General features: G+C 37.7%; 1 protein-coding gene and 1 long non-coding RNA gene across 2 annotated transcripts in view; one reads left to right on the top strand and one right to left on the bottom strand.

The window, feature by feature from the left end:
* Positions 1-200: 200 nt before the first annotated feature.
* Positions 201-15,245, top strand: CYBRD1 (cytochrome b reductase 1). The gene is made up of 4 exons (XM_076342635.1): positions 201-452; positions 7,788-7,996; positions 10,649-10,803; positions 10,964-15,245. Exons 1-4 carry the CDS (start codon positions 266-268, stop codon positions 11,262-11,264), a joined length of 852 nt encoding a protein of 283 aa, XP_076198750.1. The 5' UTR covers positions 201-265; the 3' UTR covers positions 11,265-15,245.
* The window catches only part of LOC143162369 (uncharacterized), a 32,449-nt gene continuing 25,517 nt past the window's right edge, over positions 10,161-17,092 (bottom strand). The window contains exon 3 of the long non-coding RNA XR_012995692.1: positions 10,161-10,267. This is a non-coding gene — a long non-coding RNA (uncharacterized LOC143162369). The remainder of the gene's footprint in view (positions 10,268-17,092) is intronic.

Here is a 17,092-nt window from a genome sequence, read left to right as displayed (position 1 = left end):
GCAGCACCCTCCTCGTAAAAAAGCAGTGCTGAGACCACCGAGGGACGCTGCCCCGACGCCGGGCAGGGCGGAGGGGCACGGAGTGCCGCCCTGCTCCCGCCCCTGAGGCGCGGCGTGGCGTGGCGTCCCCGCCGGGCCGGCAGCGTGCTGCGGGGGGGGGGCGGCACCGCCCGCCGCTCTGCCGGCCGGGGCCCGACCCCGCCCGGCCGCCCGCCCGGCCTGCCCCTCCTTCGCGGCGCTCGCTGCCGTGCACGGGGCTCGGAAGATGGAGGACTACGGGCGATTCTTGGCGCTGCTGGTCTCGGCGCTGCTGGTCGGCTTCGTGTCGGTCATCTTCTCCCTCGTCTGGGTCTTCCACTACCGCGAAGGGCTGAGCTGGGACGGGAGCCCGCGGGAGTTCAACTGGCACCCCGTCCTCGTCATCACGGGCTTCGTCTTCATCCAGGGCATCGGTGCGTCAGGGGCCCGGGCCCGCGGCTGGCACGGAGGGGCCGGGGCGGGGCGGAGCGGCGTGGAGCTGCGGGGGAGCCGGGGCTGCGCGGGGCCGGGGCTGCGGGGAGCGGGGCGGCGGGGCGCGGGGGGCGCTGGGCGGAGCCGCCGGGGCGGCCCGCGGCCGGTAGCGGGTGACAGCGGGAGCGCAGCAGTCCGCGGTGTACGGCCGGAGCGGTGTAGGAAAGCCAGCGCTCCCCGAGAAGGGACAAAGAGTCCCTTGTAATAAGCCAAAACTGCTATATATGTTTCTTTCTGCAAGCACTTGTTTACCCTGGCCTGGGATTGCCTTGCACTTTGAGTAACGCTTGCGAGGTGTGTTTTCCTAGTCAGCCTGAATTTATGCAAGTTAGGAATCGAAATGCCAGAAATGCTGCCCTAGGAAAGTTTCTTTTTGGCTCCCTCTCTTTTGGCTCTCTCCCATGTCCCAAGAGGAGAAAGGAAGGTTCAGCACCACTGAAGCTAGATCCAGGAACGGGGTTTGTGCCAGAGAAAATGTAGCACCATAAGCATCATTAAATGCAATCCATCAGCCCAGGCGTAGCGTAAATTATTTTGTAAAATATATCTTTTAAATTCATTCTTAATTCTGTTGCCTAAATAACATACAATTATTATGATGCAGTGGTGGGTTTTGGTTTTTTATAGAGTGTATGAACTTTTGATTGCATAGGGTTCAGCCTTGGACTGACTTTTAAATGTTTCCCATTACACTTCAACATGAACAGTATCTTTTTTTCCATCCCACACAATTAGTATGTTAGGTCGTAAGTGCAAGGGTTGTTCCTTGAGGCCAACAGGAATACTGGAGTTTGAACTGTGTTTTTGCTGTTAGTGTAGTTGGCTAATTCCAAGAAAATGACTAAATTAGGCACACGATAGTTGATAAATGGTATCAATATAGGAAAGAAAAATACAATGCTCTCAGTAAAGTTTAAAAAGCAGATAATGATAGAGCACCACAGAGGGGATTATCTAGCCTGTGAATATATTTAAACTAGAGCTAAATATTGCAAAAATAAGGGCACTGGACTGTACCTTGAAAATCCTGACATTTGGGAGTGTCAATTTATGCTAATGGCATTAAAACTAATGGGGAGATTTGACACAAATAACAGCTTCCAACAGTAATGTTTTATAAAGGCATTGACAAAATTCTTGCTAGTTTCAACATGAAAAGAACTAAGTGAAACATTAGTAACATCTCCAAGAAGGGCAAATAAATACTGCAGAGAACAGTGGAAATTCTCCCACAGTTTTACCACTGACTTTTGGGGGGAGAGGGCGGGGAAGATTTTACTGTTCTTAAGTAGTGAAGAACCTCTGGAGACTTACAGTATAAATGTAAGCAGGAGTATTTTTTTCTTTGTAACAGAAGGCAAACTAGAATTTTGTCTAGACAAACTTAGAATTTCATTTCTAATAACCTTATTTACATTTGCTTCACCGCTGAATGATATATTGCATTCATCCAGCCAGAAAATTTGTCCAGCACATCTGGACATTCATTCCAGTGGAACATGTTGTTTGCATCACATGTGTGCTCGCTCACTCGCTCTTCGGCAGGAGCCCAGCCAGTCAGAGGTTGGAAGATGCAGGAGGAGTGGGTGGCTGTCTAGTTCTGGCTATGGAAGGAATGTTGTGATTTGAACATATGCTGCACATTTCATTTTTTCAATGGGAGTGGGGTGTGTTCTCAGTTTTGTGGCTTCAAGTTACAAATTACTATTGAGCAATAAACAGTATTTCGAAGTTGTTTTACATAATATTGCTCAATAGGTCGTGGGAAGTGTAATTTCCGGCTATAAATAAGCAACGAGAAACACCTGTTGTCTTCACTAAGATCTATACTACTTACTGTGATCAAACTACTGCATTTTAGATAAGCCTAGACTTTTTGGAGAAAACAGGGGGAGGTTTTCTGCAGCTTTTTCCTATGCATTTTCTTTTTTTTCCTGTGAAACTCAGTTTGTCCCTGTGTCACAGAGTAAGGATGTTGCCTTAAGCCTTGTGTAGGTAAGGATATATGTAAAGTAAATGGAAGTTTACCATAGGTCAAAACCAAAAAAAAGGAATGTACACAAGGAATTCATTGATAATAGAGCATTATTTGGGGAGGAAATCCTATTCTGTAACAAGAAAAGCAAGTCAGAGACCAAAGGAGTATTGTAGTAAATCAGATGAAATATCAACAGATAAGATATCACTGTGAATCTGATTCAAATTTGGCTGACAGAAGTTTGCCATTGAATACAAAGTAATTTGGATGAGACTGGGGAATAGGATACCTCTTTGCACACATAAAAGAAAAAGAAGTCTTTAAGTAGTTAAAAGTAGAAAGGAATAGCTAATAAATATCTTGGTTAAATTGTGTGGAGGATTTGAAATAATAACCAAATCAACCATTTCTTGAGTTCTTTAAAGTCTATACAAAGGATAGAAATGTTGTATTGTTCGTCTGTAGGAGGTAGAAGGGATGACTATAATAATGTGCATATTGGGAAGTAGATGTGCCCTGATAAGTGTTGTATATATCTTGTCAATCAAATGAAAAAGCTGTAGGCATGTTAATATTAATACTTACTATTTGTGGATCAGAACCTATAGGTAAATGATACCTGACAAAACACTGTCAGTGCACGGTAATTGTCCAGATGATTTTCTAGACTTAAAGTGGGAAAAACACAGGCAATAAAAGTCTGTGTGCGTATTGGTACAGCAACATTTTTGAAAAGAATAAGATAGGAAAAAAACATGAGGAAAAAGTGAGTTTTAAGAAGGGCTTGAAGGAATAGTAGTGTGATAGAATGGGTTAAGTAAGTAAATAAGGAATTCTATCTTATTTTACATGTGGAAATGTTAAACAATGACTGTAGACACAGGGCATGCTCCAAAGGATTATTTGCATGCTAGTTTGTGTTTGGCCTGCAAATGATAATAATGTTTGGTTCTCTCCCAAAGAACTAATTAAGAAACCCATCAAAATATAATGTGGAATAAATTATTTTTTAAGATTTCCCATTACTCACCTAATAAAAGAAAATTTTTTTCTGCAGAGATGTGACAATCTCTGTTGCAGACTGAGGAGCAGCGTGGTGGTTTTTGGGGTTGTGGAAGACTGAATAAAGAGTGAGTCAGAACAAGGAGGGTGGGGTAGTCTTCGTCTCCCATCCTCAGATCAGTCTTCTACTGCTTATGAGTCACAGGTAAACTCTATACAATAAAGTTGTAGGTTGACACTGAATCTTGGAAGATGCTTGCACAATTAATGTTCCTCATCATATATGATTTATAAATATCATATAACTTGTATTTTAAACAGGCAAAACATGAGGATGTAGCCTAACGTCAGTAGTATATTAATAAAGGAATACAACAGGAATGTTACTTTAAGAGTTCGTGCAGAGAAAAGAGAAAGAAAAATCCTGGTCTGCCACATTGCTGTGTGGTGTTACAGAGTCAAATAAATTTCATCTGTATAGACGAATTACCTAGGTGGGTGAGACAATCTAACAGCTCACTGTGGCTGAAATATTCCTACTGTTTTCCTCCACTTCTCCCTTTCAGCTTTCTCCTTGACTCAGACTTCATCTTCCGACTGGTTTGTTTGTGCCAGCTTTGGCCCTTGTCAGACTTACAAACTGAATTAACTCAACTAGCAGAAAACTAGCACACGCACCCCACCCCCCACCCCAAGTATAGTTTTTGCCGGAATACAAAGTTGAATTGTCTGCACAAAGGGTCTCAAAAGTGCCACAGATGGGAGAAGGGAGATGGTGGACAATGAGCAAGAGCAAGGAGAAGGAGTGCGAATCTATTTTAAAGTAAGCATAGTCTTTCATCTTGAAATCACATCTAGCAAGATAATGCTTGCTCTGAGTTATCTGACAAACACGATTACCTCTGCCTCAAACATAACAAAACATCTGTTCAAAGGAAAAATAGCGAATTCCTGGAGTTTCTAACATCCAATGGGCTGCAGAATTCTCAAGAATTGGAAGGGCAAATGACTGCTGAGCTGTAAGGGTCTCATCACAGGCAACTTGTGAAGAGGCAGCTCTCTTGATGAGCTTGGTTTGAGTCCCTTTGAAATCACAGATGGGCACCTGTCCATTCTGTGTTAAAGTGGCTCCCAAAGAATCCAGTGGGCATTCGGAACTTGCCGAAGGTAAGCAACAGGATCAGCCAAGAAGGAGCAGGAGAGGAAATACGAGGAGTGAAGAGGAACATTCCTTTCTGGCAGCTGTGAGGTGCTGTGCAGTGCACCCCCAGTGCACTCACAGAACCACGCTGTGTGCCTTCTAAGGTGGAAGGCATCTCATGAGCAATCCATGACACCTCCCCACAGCACATGCAGCACGTGCCAGTCAAATACTAAAAAACTAACTCTAGAATTTTGCTTTGTACATTTGGCAAAGAACAGATGTCCCATGCCACATAAAAGATATTGCAAGATCACTCTGCCCTATGTGATGTGCTTTAAAATCAGAGCTCAAAACAGGAGTGAGATCTGAGTGAAGAAGCTGTGTCTAAGGATGCCTAGACTGTCAAATCTCTTAACAATAGTAGAGATGGTGTACCTAGAGAAAGTTCTTCACGGGACTGCTTTAGCATGTCACCAATAAAAATGCTGTAATTGTGTATGTGCTTTTAACCCAGGCTATTTTAATTTTGAGATTAAATTACACATCATGTCTGAGTCAGTTTTTAAGAGCTTGGCCCACTGAAAGCAGAATCTTCCTCCTCCTCTCCCCTTTGTTCCCCACATTGTCTTGCTTCCTCCTGCTGGTCAGAAAAGCACCAGTTATGACAAAGGCACGGGGAAGCACACAGAAGTGGAACAAAAGTGGTGAGGGGGAGATGGGACTGTGTCTTTTCACAGTGATAAACAGTCAGATCTGCTCAAGTTGCAATGTATAACTTCACACGTAGTGTGAAAAAGGAATTAAATGGAAAGAGGATTAAACCAAATTGTACTATCATGCATATGTCCTGGGCTATATCATGTGCATGGTATTGTTAATAAGTGTCCAAGCCATTGGTCTGTATTCCTTGCTTTTCTATCATACTGTTTATGGGAAACAGCCCAGAAAATTCATGGCCCAGATAGAGATCTGAGGTTGTGTGGATGAGTGACTAGGGAATTTGATAGTGATTTTTGGAAGTTAAATCAACTAGATGACAGCATCTTATGCACCAAAGAAAAATGTTATACAAAAATTTTAGCCTGGACTTGACCCTCTGAGATCAAAGACTGAAAACTGAGACCAGGACCTATGCACATGAAGTTTACTTCAAGACATACAGAGTCCAGTACTCTGCTGCACTTGGAATAAATCGTTGACAATACTATGGGCCATATTGTAAGATGGAGCAAGGAGGATTTACTGGGAATATCCTCATGGGATGTTACGGCTTGTTTGGGGCCTTTTGGTGTACCTGCTTTACAAAATTAGAAATCATAATCATTAGTACTAAGTTAATTAATAATAGTCTGATGCAGGCAATTATTTCAATATTAACAAGATATAAGACTATCGTGTAATTTTTGGGGAACTGTTGGAGGCGATCATAAGCTTGGTGTGCTGAATTATACCTATGTCATATAGATTGATAACTGTCAAACTATCTTAAAAACAAGGCTTCTATCTTCCTGATTTTGTAGGATTTACTTTTGTTACTTTTTAAAAGTAGAAAGCTGAGAACTACCTAAGTGCTGTATATATTTAAATATTCTAAGGGACGCTTTCATTCCAGTATTATATTTTCACACAGTCACACATACATTGATTTAAAATTTGATCATAGTCTGGAAATTTCACTTGTGAACAGTGTTTTCTTTGTGAATTATTTAGTGCAGTACTGTATTTCCTGGCATGCATTCAAGTAAACAAAAATGTGTAAACAGAACTTTGAAATTAATTTGTCATTTATTATTATTCATCACAACATACAGAATGAATATCCTATTTATTTTCCATAACCTATGCTTTTTGCATAAAAAGTTAGGGTTATGGAGAAGTAATTAGTAAGGCATATGAGAGTCACTTAAGTAAACTCTTTGCATTTATCAGGTAATAGGGTTTTTTTCTGGTGCACATCTATTACTTAATGTTTGGAACAGGAACTTTTTAAAAAACCTGCATATATTCTTATTCTTTTGTTTTAGTATAGCTAATTATATGTAACGATTTTAATGTCATTTCATAAGCAGAAACCTTAAATGAGGACGGGACCAATCAGATGAATGGAGCTCAGTCTTTTTGCTCAGGCAAGACATTATGGATGCGGGCATTAGCCTTTATTGGTCAAGTGATCAGGTGTCCTCATAAATATTTGTTCCCTGTTATCTGAATATACTTATGTGCTGTCACACATCCAGAATTACTACCTAGTTTGTAATCAGATGTACCTGGGGCTTCAGTGATCTAATCTGGTCTGTGTGTCCCCCCTGTGGAAAGCACCTGGGTCATATGACAGGCGGGGGACAGTTGTGGCAGGGAAAGAGTAGTGGGGACCTTGAGGAAAGAGCTGGGCAATAAGCAGCTCTAGGCTAAGTTATTCTTATGGACCATCTGGAGTTAGATCACTAGAAGTTGTTTTGTTCAGACTGGACAAAACACTGTCTGTTAGAGTTATTAATGTAAATATAGGCAAAACCCCCTTACCTTCATCTAACAGTGTTGGAAGAGTTGTAGTTGCCAAATCCTTTTGTCTCTTAAGAGAGTCATATTATGATTCCCTTATGCTGAGTAGCATTTTCCCATTTAAAGTAGTCCTATTAATATCAATGCAATAGATAGTCATATAAATATCTATGCAATTAGAGAATAGTATTATCCAAAGTTGGCAAAGAGAATAAATATTAAAAAATTATCTTTCTTACACACTTTCTCAATAGGTGGTCTTCTGCGTATAAGAATTGGGCCCTATTCCTCCAATCTGACTAGTAGCAAAAAACCCAAAATCCTATGCAGAAACCCTGTTAGATCAATTTAAGGAATGAGGAAAAGACGACACCAAGTTGTTTACTGTTCTTTTTTTGAAACACATTTAAGTTTTTTTTAAATTAGGAAGAAATCTCCCTAAAAGCTATAGTTAAGCCTCAGCTGTATATTTGGAATATGCTATGCTATGCTATGTGTAGGAGAAGCAGCTTTTTAATAGACTTTTTTAGAGGATTAAAGGTTGGATTTTCCTGTAATTTACAATGGAACTATGTGAATGATGCATGATTATTAAAATCTGAGAGAAGTTATCCTATAAGGCATAAAATCTTGTTTCTGTTCTTTCTTCAGCTATTATTGTGTACAGGTTGCCCTGGACCTGGAAGTGCAGCAAACTCCTAATGAAGTTCATACATGCTGGATTAAATACCATAGCTATGATTCTCGCAATTGTTTCTATGGTAGCTGTGTTTGAATACCACAATGCCAGGAACATTCCTAACATGTACAGTCTGCACAGCTGGATTGGGCTGACTGCTGTTATATTTTATTCTCTCCAGGTCAGAATCTAACTGTATTTATAAACAGGTTGTAAATTTGAAGAACGTGTTGAGTAATTCAGGCACAATAGGCCCTCACTAATACACCCTAACTACTGGGATACCCATTTTACATTCTGTGATTTGGCAAATTAGCATGTAAATGTGCAAATACTGGATCCTTGACTTCAAAGAAAAATGTATTTTAAAGCATATTTTGTTTATTTGCTGGGATAATGGCAGTTTATTTACTATCCAGTTATACAGTAGTGTGCTTCTAAGCTCTATAAACTGCTGAAGTTAAAGCAAGTGATTTGGTTTGTTGGCAGCATATTTAAATACAGCTAGAGCTTTTATTAAGGAAGTCTCAAATGTTGTTCTTTTTTTCCAGCTATCATAATTTTAAGTAGCTACTTCTTGGCCTCAAGACTTTTGTTTATCAGCAGAACAAGCGCAGCAGGGAGCAGTGCAGATCTAAAGGATCTGACATCTGAATGAGCTACTACTGGCTAACCAGCTTTCCTGAATCAGCAAAACTTTGATAGATGTTCACGTGCATGCTTTTAACGGCTCCTATTGGCAAAGAATTAGAGTTATCATAATCTAAAATGAGCTAACTTAGTATGTTTTGCATTTGGCATAGAAGAAGATCAGGCATGCCCTGACATTTCGTGTACACATACAGATGTGATGTTTATGCATATACATTCTGAATTCCCTATATTGTGTTATTACACTATGGAAATTTATTTTGTTTCTTCAAATTGTGATTCTTAATTGTTTTGCCAAAACACTAAAAAGAAAAAAATAGACTTAATTATCTGGTGATCAAGCACAGAAAATCCCCAGCTGAGCGATTCGGGTTCTGGACTTTTACCCTTCACTGCTCAGGCTAGGAGGTACAGGAAATAGTGTTGAAATAGTGGTTTTAACACTTAGGAAAAAGAAAGCATATTGCAGCGTTGTTGAGTATATTCTTTATAGTTGAACAACAGCTAATGAGTAAGAAGGAACAGTGTGAAGATTTTCCTTGTCTTAATAATGCAGTTATTTCAGGGAAATCTGTGCTGCCACTATATTATCAGCACTTTTTCTAATGGTTAAGATAAAGAATTGTGAATAAGATCTTAATTCTACTTTTCATTTTGCTACTATAAACATGATCAATGGCACTTAATGCCTTGCCTGTCTCATCAATAGAACTGTGGTGTTACTTCCTCCAAACTGGGATACAAGTCTCCAGTCAGAGACTGATGTTTGTTAGGTGATTGAGCACTATTGTTAAGAAACAGTCATAAAGTAGTATCTCTGTTAATAGAGAAGACACTTGGCATTTGCCAGAAATGGTATGTCAATCTCAGAACTGAAAAATTATTGAGGGGGGATGCTCACAAAACACTATACCTACAGGAACAATAGTGTAAATTTATTGTATTTAAGCCAAATGTATGTTAATACAGTATAGCACAAGGACATGAATTTAAGAATAGGGCAGAAATATAAAATGGAGACTGCCTCTTGGAAAGCAATGTCTCTGGGAAGAAGTACTCAAAGACGACATGAAGCTCAAAATGAGTTCTCACGATGCTGTGACAACAGGAAAAGTAAATTCTCTAATAAGAGATTATCTTAACCTCCATATATGGCATTGGCAAAACTAATACGAAATACTATGGAATAATTTTTTTTAAAAAATGTAAAAAAAAAAAAAAAAAGAAGCAAAGAAAATCTGGAAAAGTAATTTGAGAGCTGGAAAAACTGTCTTCCAGTGAAAGACTTAAAAAGCTCCAACTGTTTAGCAGATCTAAAGAAGATTAAGAGATGACTTGATTATGGCGTATTAAAAAGCTTCCCAGGGAGGAAATACCAGGTTCTTTAATCCAGCATGGAAAGACAAAACAAGGACTAAGACTGGAAGTTAAAGCAAGATGAAATACAAATTCATGCACTATTTCTAATTTAGCAGCAGGGGTGAGTAACGGTAGAACAAACTAAAGGGATGCAACCTCAACATGACTGGGCAAGCCTGTGATGGAAACCATGTGACATGATGGGTTATCTTCCGTCACAAAATTAGTGCTAATGGGAGGACTCATGTCCCCTGAATAACTTCATGCCACGCACACACATCTTCACTCTGTAAATGCCAGCTGATTGATATATTGAGATATAGACCATTGCTCTTCTAAAGACATGAACTTTAATTTCACCAAAACTCTAACAAGGTAAAATTATTTAGTCCACTCAAGTCAGAAGGTTAGACTGCCTTGCGATCTTCATTTATGTGTAAATCTGTAACAGAAGCAGAGAACAGGAATTGAAGAGACTGTAAAAATGTAGCTACTCACACCTTTAATATGTTACTGCATTAGTTACACTGAAAACTTGTGTTTCCAGTACTTGCAGTTGCAGTTTTAGCATTACCAGTAAGTTTGGACACTGATATTAGGTGGGATTATTTATAAAATATTTCATTTCTGCTTCCCAGGTGCTAATCCAAAATTATTGCTTAGGTTTTGAAGAGAAACATATTCAGAAATAAAAATGCCAATTCTTTTCAAATTTGTACCTGAAGACATCTCAATATGGAATTTTTACGATGATTTTTATTCTGCTTGAGAAGTACAGCTTGTTTCCCATATAGCTTTAACTATGAATCTGTTTTCTGTTTAGCTTTTCTTGGGTTTCGCTGTCTTTCTGCTCCCTTTTGCTCCAGTTCCTCTCCGAGCAGCTCTCATGCCAATACATGTTTATTCGGGTCTTACCATCTTTGCAACAGTGATTGCAACAGCTCTCATGGGAATCACAGAAAAGCTTATATTTTCATTGTAAGTATTTTTTTTCACTTGTTTATTAAAGTTAATCATTGCAAACTGTACTTCCATTTTGTTTTGTTTTAAAAAGACCTCCTACCTAGAAAGAGACTGCTGTTTTTAGACCAGGATTGTCTCTAAAACAACTGACCTTTTTTTTTTCCCCCTTCCAAAGGAAAAATCCTGCATATAGTGCATCCCCACCAGAGGCAACTTTTGTCAACTGTCTTGGTCTTTTGCTTGTCATATTTGGTGCACTTATTTTGTGGATGGCAAGCAGGTCCCATTGGAAGCGCCCCCCAGAAGAGAATGCTAAAGTTCTGCGGCCCATTGGAGGGACTCCTGAAGGCACAGAAGCAGAATCCACAATGACAGATGGTAGCAATGCAGATAAATCTGATCTGAGGATCAATAGTGAAGCAGCCAGAAAACAAAACCTCAAACTTGATGAAGCAGGCCAACGATCAACTATGTAAAGAAAATACACAGAATAACAGTACTATTATACTGCCAACCCCCCCCCAGTTCCTTCCAATTTAGTTATATACTAAATATAATATAATATATAATGTTTAGTTATAACATATAAATAGGTTGGGGTTTTTTTTCAGTATGGCTTGCTCAAAGATACTCAAGTTTTCTGCACATGAATTTAAATTCCAGTAAGTCCCAAACATATTATATTGGTTCATGCTCGGTCCTCATTTAAAAAATGAGAGTGTGAATGACATCACATAATGGGAAAATCACATAATTGGAAAATGTTTTCCATATCACTTCTTAATTTAATGCTTATATCTCATATAGTCATGAAAAGTTAACAAGATTCAGACTAAATTTTGCTCTGAGAGATTTTGCAGGTTATGAATCAGAGTCATGAAGTATACCGGACAGCAAACTTCAGTTGGTCACACATAATTTTTCTGGTAATGTTCACTTTTTTAAAGCCCTGATTTCTCAAGCTGATTAACCCTCTCACCAGCTGCTAAGATCTATGGGATTTGAGGTCATTCAGCACTTTGCAGAGTTGCACCATAAAAACGTTTAGTCTAAAATTTTGAATTCAAAAAAAGAAATGAAAGTTTGCCTGAAATCTTCATTAAGTGTTATGTTTCCTTTAAAAAATTCTATGGTTTGGGTTTTTTTTAATCAGAACGCATGTGTTGACTTTTTAACCAACTCTACCAAATATATTGTATACAGACAACATTTGGCTTTGGATTATGTGTGATCATTACTGAAATCTAAGGAAATTGGAAGACATGCAAATGCAGAATTTGTCTTATTTGGAAAGCTATAGATACACACTTAGAAAAATATGTATCACTTAAACCAAGCCTTCCTTTTATCCCAGAAGGCAACATTTTACTTTTGATAATCAAACTTTATTTGATTGCACAGTTCTATTGATTTATGGCACTAGACTAGAAATTAGGTTAGAAACCAGAAAAGACTGCTAGCAGTCTCACAGAAGAAAGGAGCTTGAAGTGAGAAATGCTTCCTCCAAGAAACAGCTGAGCTGTGCTGATTTGATTAAAACGCTACCCATTAACAGAAAACCAGTTTTGGTATCTCCACACTGGTGTCAAAATCATTATCATCACGGGCATGAAGATATACTTTAGTCTATACGCAAACTATATAAACTCTATGACTTTTTAATTTGAAATTAAAGTGTTAAATAATGCAATTTGAGTCTCTACTGGCACTTTACTTTTATAGCTCTTTCTAGTAATCGGAGTGTTAATGTATTATGCTCATTCATTATTTTCACAGATATAAACAATACTTACATTTTTTACTACTATAGAAGAATAATTATACTAGATTTTTTTGGTTGCACATGTCCAAAATGATGAGCCTTTCTATTATAATCTCTTGTAAAAGCTTCAGAGCCCACTACAAGTCCAAATTTACCACTGTTTGTGTTGCAAAATAAACAGTTTCAGACAGCATATAATTTCCTATTTTTTTAAAGACTACATAAATTTTTATCTACTTCAGCTTTTTAAAATATTTAAACACATTAAACTTTAGCAAATACGCAATTTTTGTAGTTCAGTGTTGTGTTAGTACAAACAATTTTGGTCATGAGTTATTTTGGATCTTCTCTGACAAGAAGCACCTCAGTTCTGTTATCTGATTTGTAATAACATTTAATTATTTGGTGAATGCAGTATAGAAAGCTAGCATACTAAATTATTTGAAAAACTTTTCTGCTGTACCATTTGGTACTCAAGGACTACACCCCAGAGTTCTATGTTTTCATTTACCTATGTTTGTGGAGCCACCTAGCATTGGTGTATTGTTTCATTTGAGAAAACACCTGCTTTAAAATGCCTTAGTGTAGAATTCGGGTATGACAGAAGGAGTACTATCCTACTGTGTGAACACTCCTCCAGTTCCACTATGTGCAATGGATCGGACAGCTTTTTCCCTGTTTTTCAAGTTCCATATAACTATCTGTCTTCCCTAAAATTGTTCTGCGCAGCTTCAGCATAAAATCCAAATGGTACTGATAGCAGCTTTCTGAGAGAAAAACAAGAGCGCTTGTTTTACATGACATTAGTGCTCAACTGACATGACATGATTATGTTATGCATCTTATTACAAATTTATATATTGAACATTAAGTAGGAAGAGGGATTCGCAGTACCTTCTGGAGAACACTAAACTGTGCTGTCTTCTTCTGATCTTGTTATGGTCTGCTCAACAAGTCTGTTTTTTTGGTGAAATCAGTAAGCATCTTACAGCTGGTGGATGCACGTTTAGTCTTTGTGAGAGATGCTCTATTAACACTTTTGAAGTATAACAGATGAAGTGAATAAATGAACTCAACTAGTAATTGCATAGTAATTTACCATGCTAGCTTCCTATACTGCACTCACACAGGCAACAACATTTTAAGTTGGTACGTATTGGCCTGTTACTATGACTCATCTACCTGTGCAAATGAGCTCACTCAATCCTTTCATAGCACTAAGTAATCTAATAAAAGCATGTGTTTGTGTGGAAGGTAGTCACTTGTCTAAGGATTGTTCTGGAAGAAATTCTAGCTGTACAGTATATCGGGGAAAAAACCCACAAAATCTGTGATTTCTTTTGTTATAACACTGACTTGGATGTATTGAAATCAACAGCTTCTAGGTAAATGGTTCTATATGCTGTTAAAGTTAAGCTATAGTAACCAGTATGCCTTCTGTTTTCCATTTTATTCCATGTACTGTCAAGAGTAATGATACTTGAAAAAGAATGGTGGCATTTCTTTACTTCTGTATTCTGATGATATAAAACTAATTAATTGAAAATCAAGGATTAGCAACCTTTTGAGGGTAATCTGCCAGACTATATTTTTGTTATTCAACTTCGAGGTTATACGTGATAGTAGAAACTCAGTGGGAGCTGGAAGATTCCATTCTGGGAAATTACTATAATCAGTGATCTCTCATGTGTATGAGCTGTGGGCTTCTGGCTGCTTTGGTCTTTGGACGGTCCCCGTGAGATGCGGTAGCTGTGAGCTCCTAAACCTTGCTCAACCATGGTGTGTGCAATTTAAAACAGACTCAACATGCTATAGTCTTTTGGCTTCTGTTCTAAACTGATTAAAAAGGTCTTTAAGTATCCTTGCAACATATGAGGTTAGTTCAAGTGCTAAATAAAAATACATAGAACTTTTGGAGAGTAACTTTCTCTGGAAAAAAACATATTCCTAAAGCTGCTTCTCAAAGTGGCCTTCCATTAACTTTCCTTTCATGCAATTTTTCTTACCTGTATTTATGTGTAATAGTAGCAACATGGGAAATAAAAAGGTATATTTTCAAATATATAAATAGAAGGTAGAACTCTAGCTTTTTTATCAGGATTTTTCTGCATGTTTGGAAATCTTCTACATTGTTATTTTTACAGGGACGTGATTGTAGAGCTTACATTCCAAATTTGGATTCCTATAAAAACATAGGAAGTTACAAAACCTAACATTAAAAGTGCTATTTTTTTAAGATGCCTGAAAAAAAATTATTTTTTTAATGTATTTACATGCTGTCATGCAGTACTGCACCCAGAAGCAGAGCAGTGTTTTTTCCAACATTAATGAAATTGAGAAATGATGGTGCAAACTAGATTTTAAAATTGAATGTACAGTAATTACATGTACATTTCTTACTACACGTAACCAAGAAGATTGCATATGATATTGTAAATATGGATTACTTGTTTACATGAATATTTTATTGAGAGACTAAAAGATATTGCCAAATATTTTCTATTTCAGAAGACTCTTTTGCTTCTATGTCAGAAAATTCCTTACCCTGTTTCTAACTGTTCACAGGAAGTTAAAGAATTATTTTATTGTTTTGTTAATCACGGTACTTATTTGTAGATGAAAGCAAATGTTTAATTACAATGTCTATTTTCCTTATTCTTTTTTGTATGTTAATAAAAATGATTTTTCAAGCTTATGATACCACTGATTACAGATTTATATTATGGTACTAAAATACATCTTTCTAACTTTAGCAAAAGATCAGATTATTCTTATGATTACTTTTTTGAAAACAGGAGGATGGTTGCACAAAATTTCTAAAATATTTCTTAATTCCAAGTATTCCTGATGATCTTCCTGATGAAATTTAGGTACTGTGTAGTGTTAGAAGTATAATCAGTATATAATGGAAAGTGAAGGAATTCACTGTATAAAGAAAGAAGCTGTATTTCACCTTCTGATCATAATAGAAATTCCCCATAGCAGTTGTTAGAGGGGAAAAAACCCCAAAACTATCCTCAGTCATGAGATTGCCATAGCAAGTACGGGAAGATCATAAATTCTGATGTATGACAGTCACATAATGCACTGTAAGATCCAAATACCTTCAGATAAATAACAGCCAAACTGAATGCAGAGCAAAAGTTTTGACCCCATGGAATCTTCTGACCCAGATTTAACATCTGCACATCAAGTTACTCATCAGTAGGCTATTGATCATAAAATGCTATAAATAGCAAAAACATCTATATGAAGACATCTGTAACAAATAAGAATTAAGGTGAGTATGTTCTTGAGCTTAGTAATTGGAAGCTCTTCTAAAAGAGTAAAGTATAAACTCATTATTCCTGGATATCATACAGCTGTTGGCTGAAACTTTCCAACATCATCATCATCATCACGGAAGAGTAAAAAATACTGTTACAATCATCAGTATAGCAGAAAACTTGCTGTATTCAAACCTGACAATTCCCTGTTGCTGATAACTTCTCTTAACTGTCTCCTGTAGGCTGGATTTCTTGGGGAAAGTTCTGGTAAAACAGTCCATATTTTTTCAATACATTGATTATTACAAAATTCAATAAAAGCTCAATTGTATTCACACTTGAAAGAGGGGGCTCAAAATTTTGGCAGGAGGACTACATTTGTGTGGAGAAGTGTTTTTTGTAAGTAGCTGATGGAACCCTTGTAACTTATGTACAGATTTTTGCATTGTGTCATGGTATGAGCAACACTTTTGATCTGTGTAAGACTACTGGGCAGTAATGAAGGGTAAATTACTATACAGGAAGAGACTGAAGCCCAGGTCAAAAAAATGGATGACAACCATTCCAAGCGATGCGGCTAACAGAAGAGAGCAGGTTGAGAAAATCCAGTTACTACTGTACACATATCAGAATTTTTGTTGTAACAAAAATGGCAAGGCCACAGCTAACTCTAACAGAAGAAGTAGAAACAACTGGTATAAATTTCAATGAGCTCACTTATGTTTGCCAAATATGGTGATCATAGAATACCAACCAACATATGTTAGCTTGGGGCTTGAGTTTACAGTTGAGTCCATGGCCATGTATATTGACTACCCGTTGGCTCTCACATTCCATCTTTTGCCTATTGCCAAGTCAAGCAATAGCTATAAATAGTTATCCAAAAATGGATAGAAGTTGTGAAAATGCTTGCAATTTTTATTTCAATTTTCACTAGCATTTCATTCCAACAAAAAAATTTCCATCTACCGGTACTCCAAGTCTGCAGGATATTATTAAATAGTGTGATTAATAAGCAGATTTTCAAATATTTTTATAGCAGATGACCCTTCTCATATGTGTATACAATCAGTAATCCACTAGGTGGCAACCACTACCAAAACGGCCTTTGGCAGATGTTAGTCTATCATTGCTTTAGATGATACAATCCAATGAGTCATCTGCCTTAAAATCAAATTACAAGATTAGCAGACATAAAACACACAGTCATGTCAAAATGTATATATTTAGTTTTATATTCTTTTAAAGGGCTCACTTAAAATACAGTATTACTTCA

The sequence above is a fragment of the Aptenodytes patagonicus genome, chromosome 6, assembly GCF_965638725.1.
Source record: "Aptenodytes patagonicus chromosome 6, bAptPat1.pri.cur, whole genome shotgun sequence".
NCBI lineage: Eukaryota > Metazoa > Chordata > Aves > Sphenisciformes > Spheniscidae > Aptenodytes > Aptenodytes patagonicus.
This window is presented reverse-complemented; position numbering and strand designations above follow the sequence as displayed.

Excerpts from the sequence above, each read along its gene's own strand:
- CYBRD1 (XM_076342635.1), top strand. The coding sequence starts at position 266 with ATGGAGGACTACGGGCGATTCTTGGCGCTGCTGGTCTCGGCGCTGCTG. Across the intron at positions 453-7,787 it reads CGTCTTCATCCAGGGCATCG|CTATTATTGTGTACAGGTTG; the intron begins GTGCGTCAGGGG and ends TTCTTTCTTCAG. Across the intron at positions 7,997-10,648 it reads TTATATTTTATTCTCTCCAG|CTTTTCTTGGGTTTCGCTGT; the intron begins GTCAGAATCTAA and ends TTTTCTGTTTAG.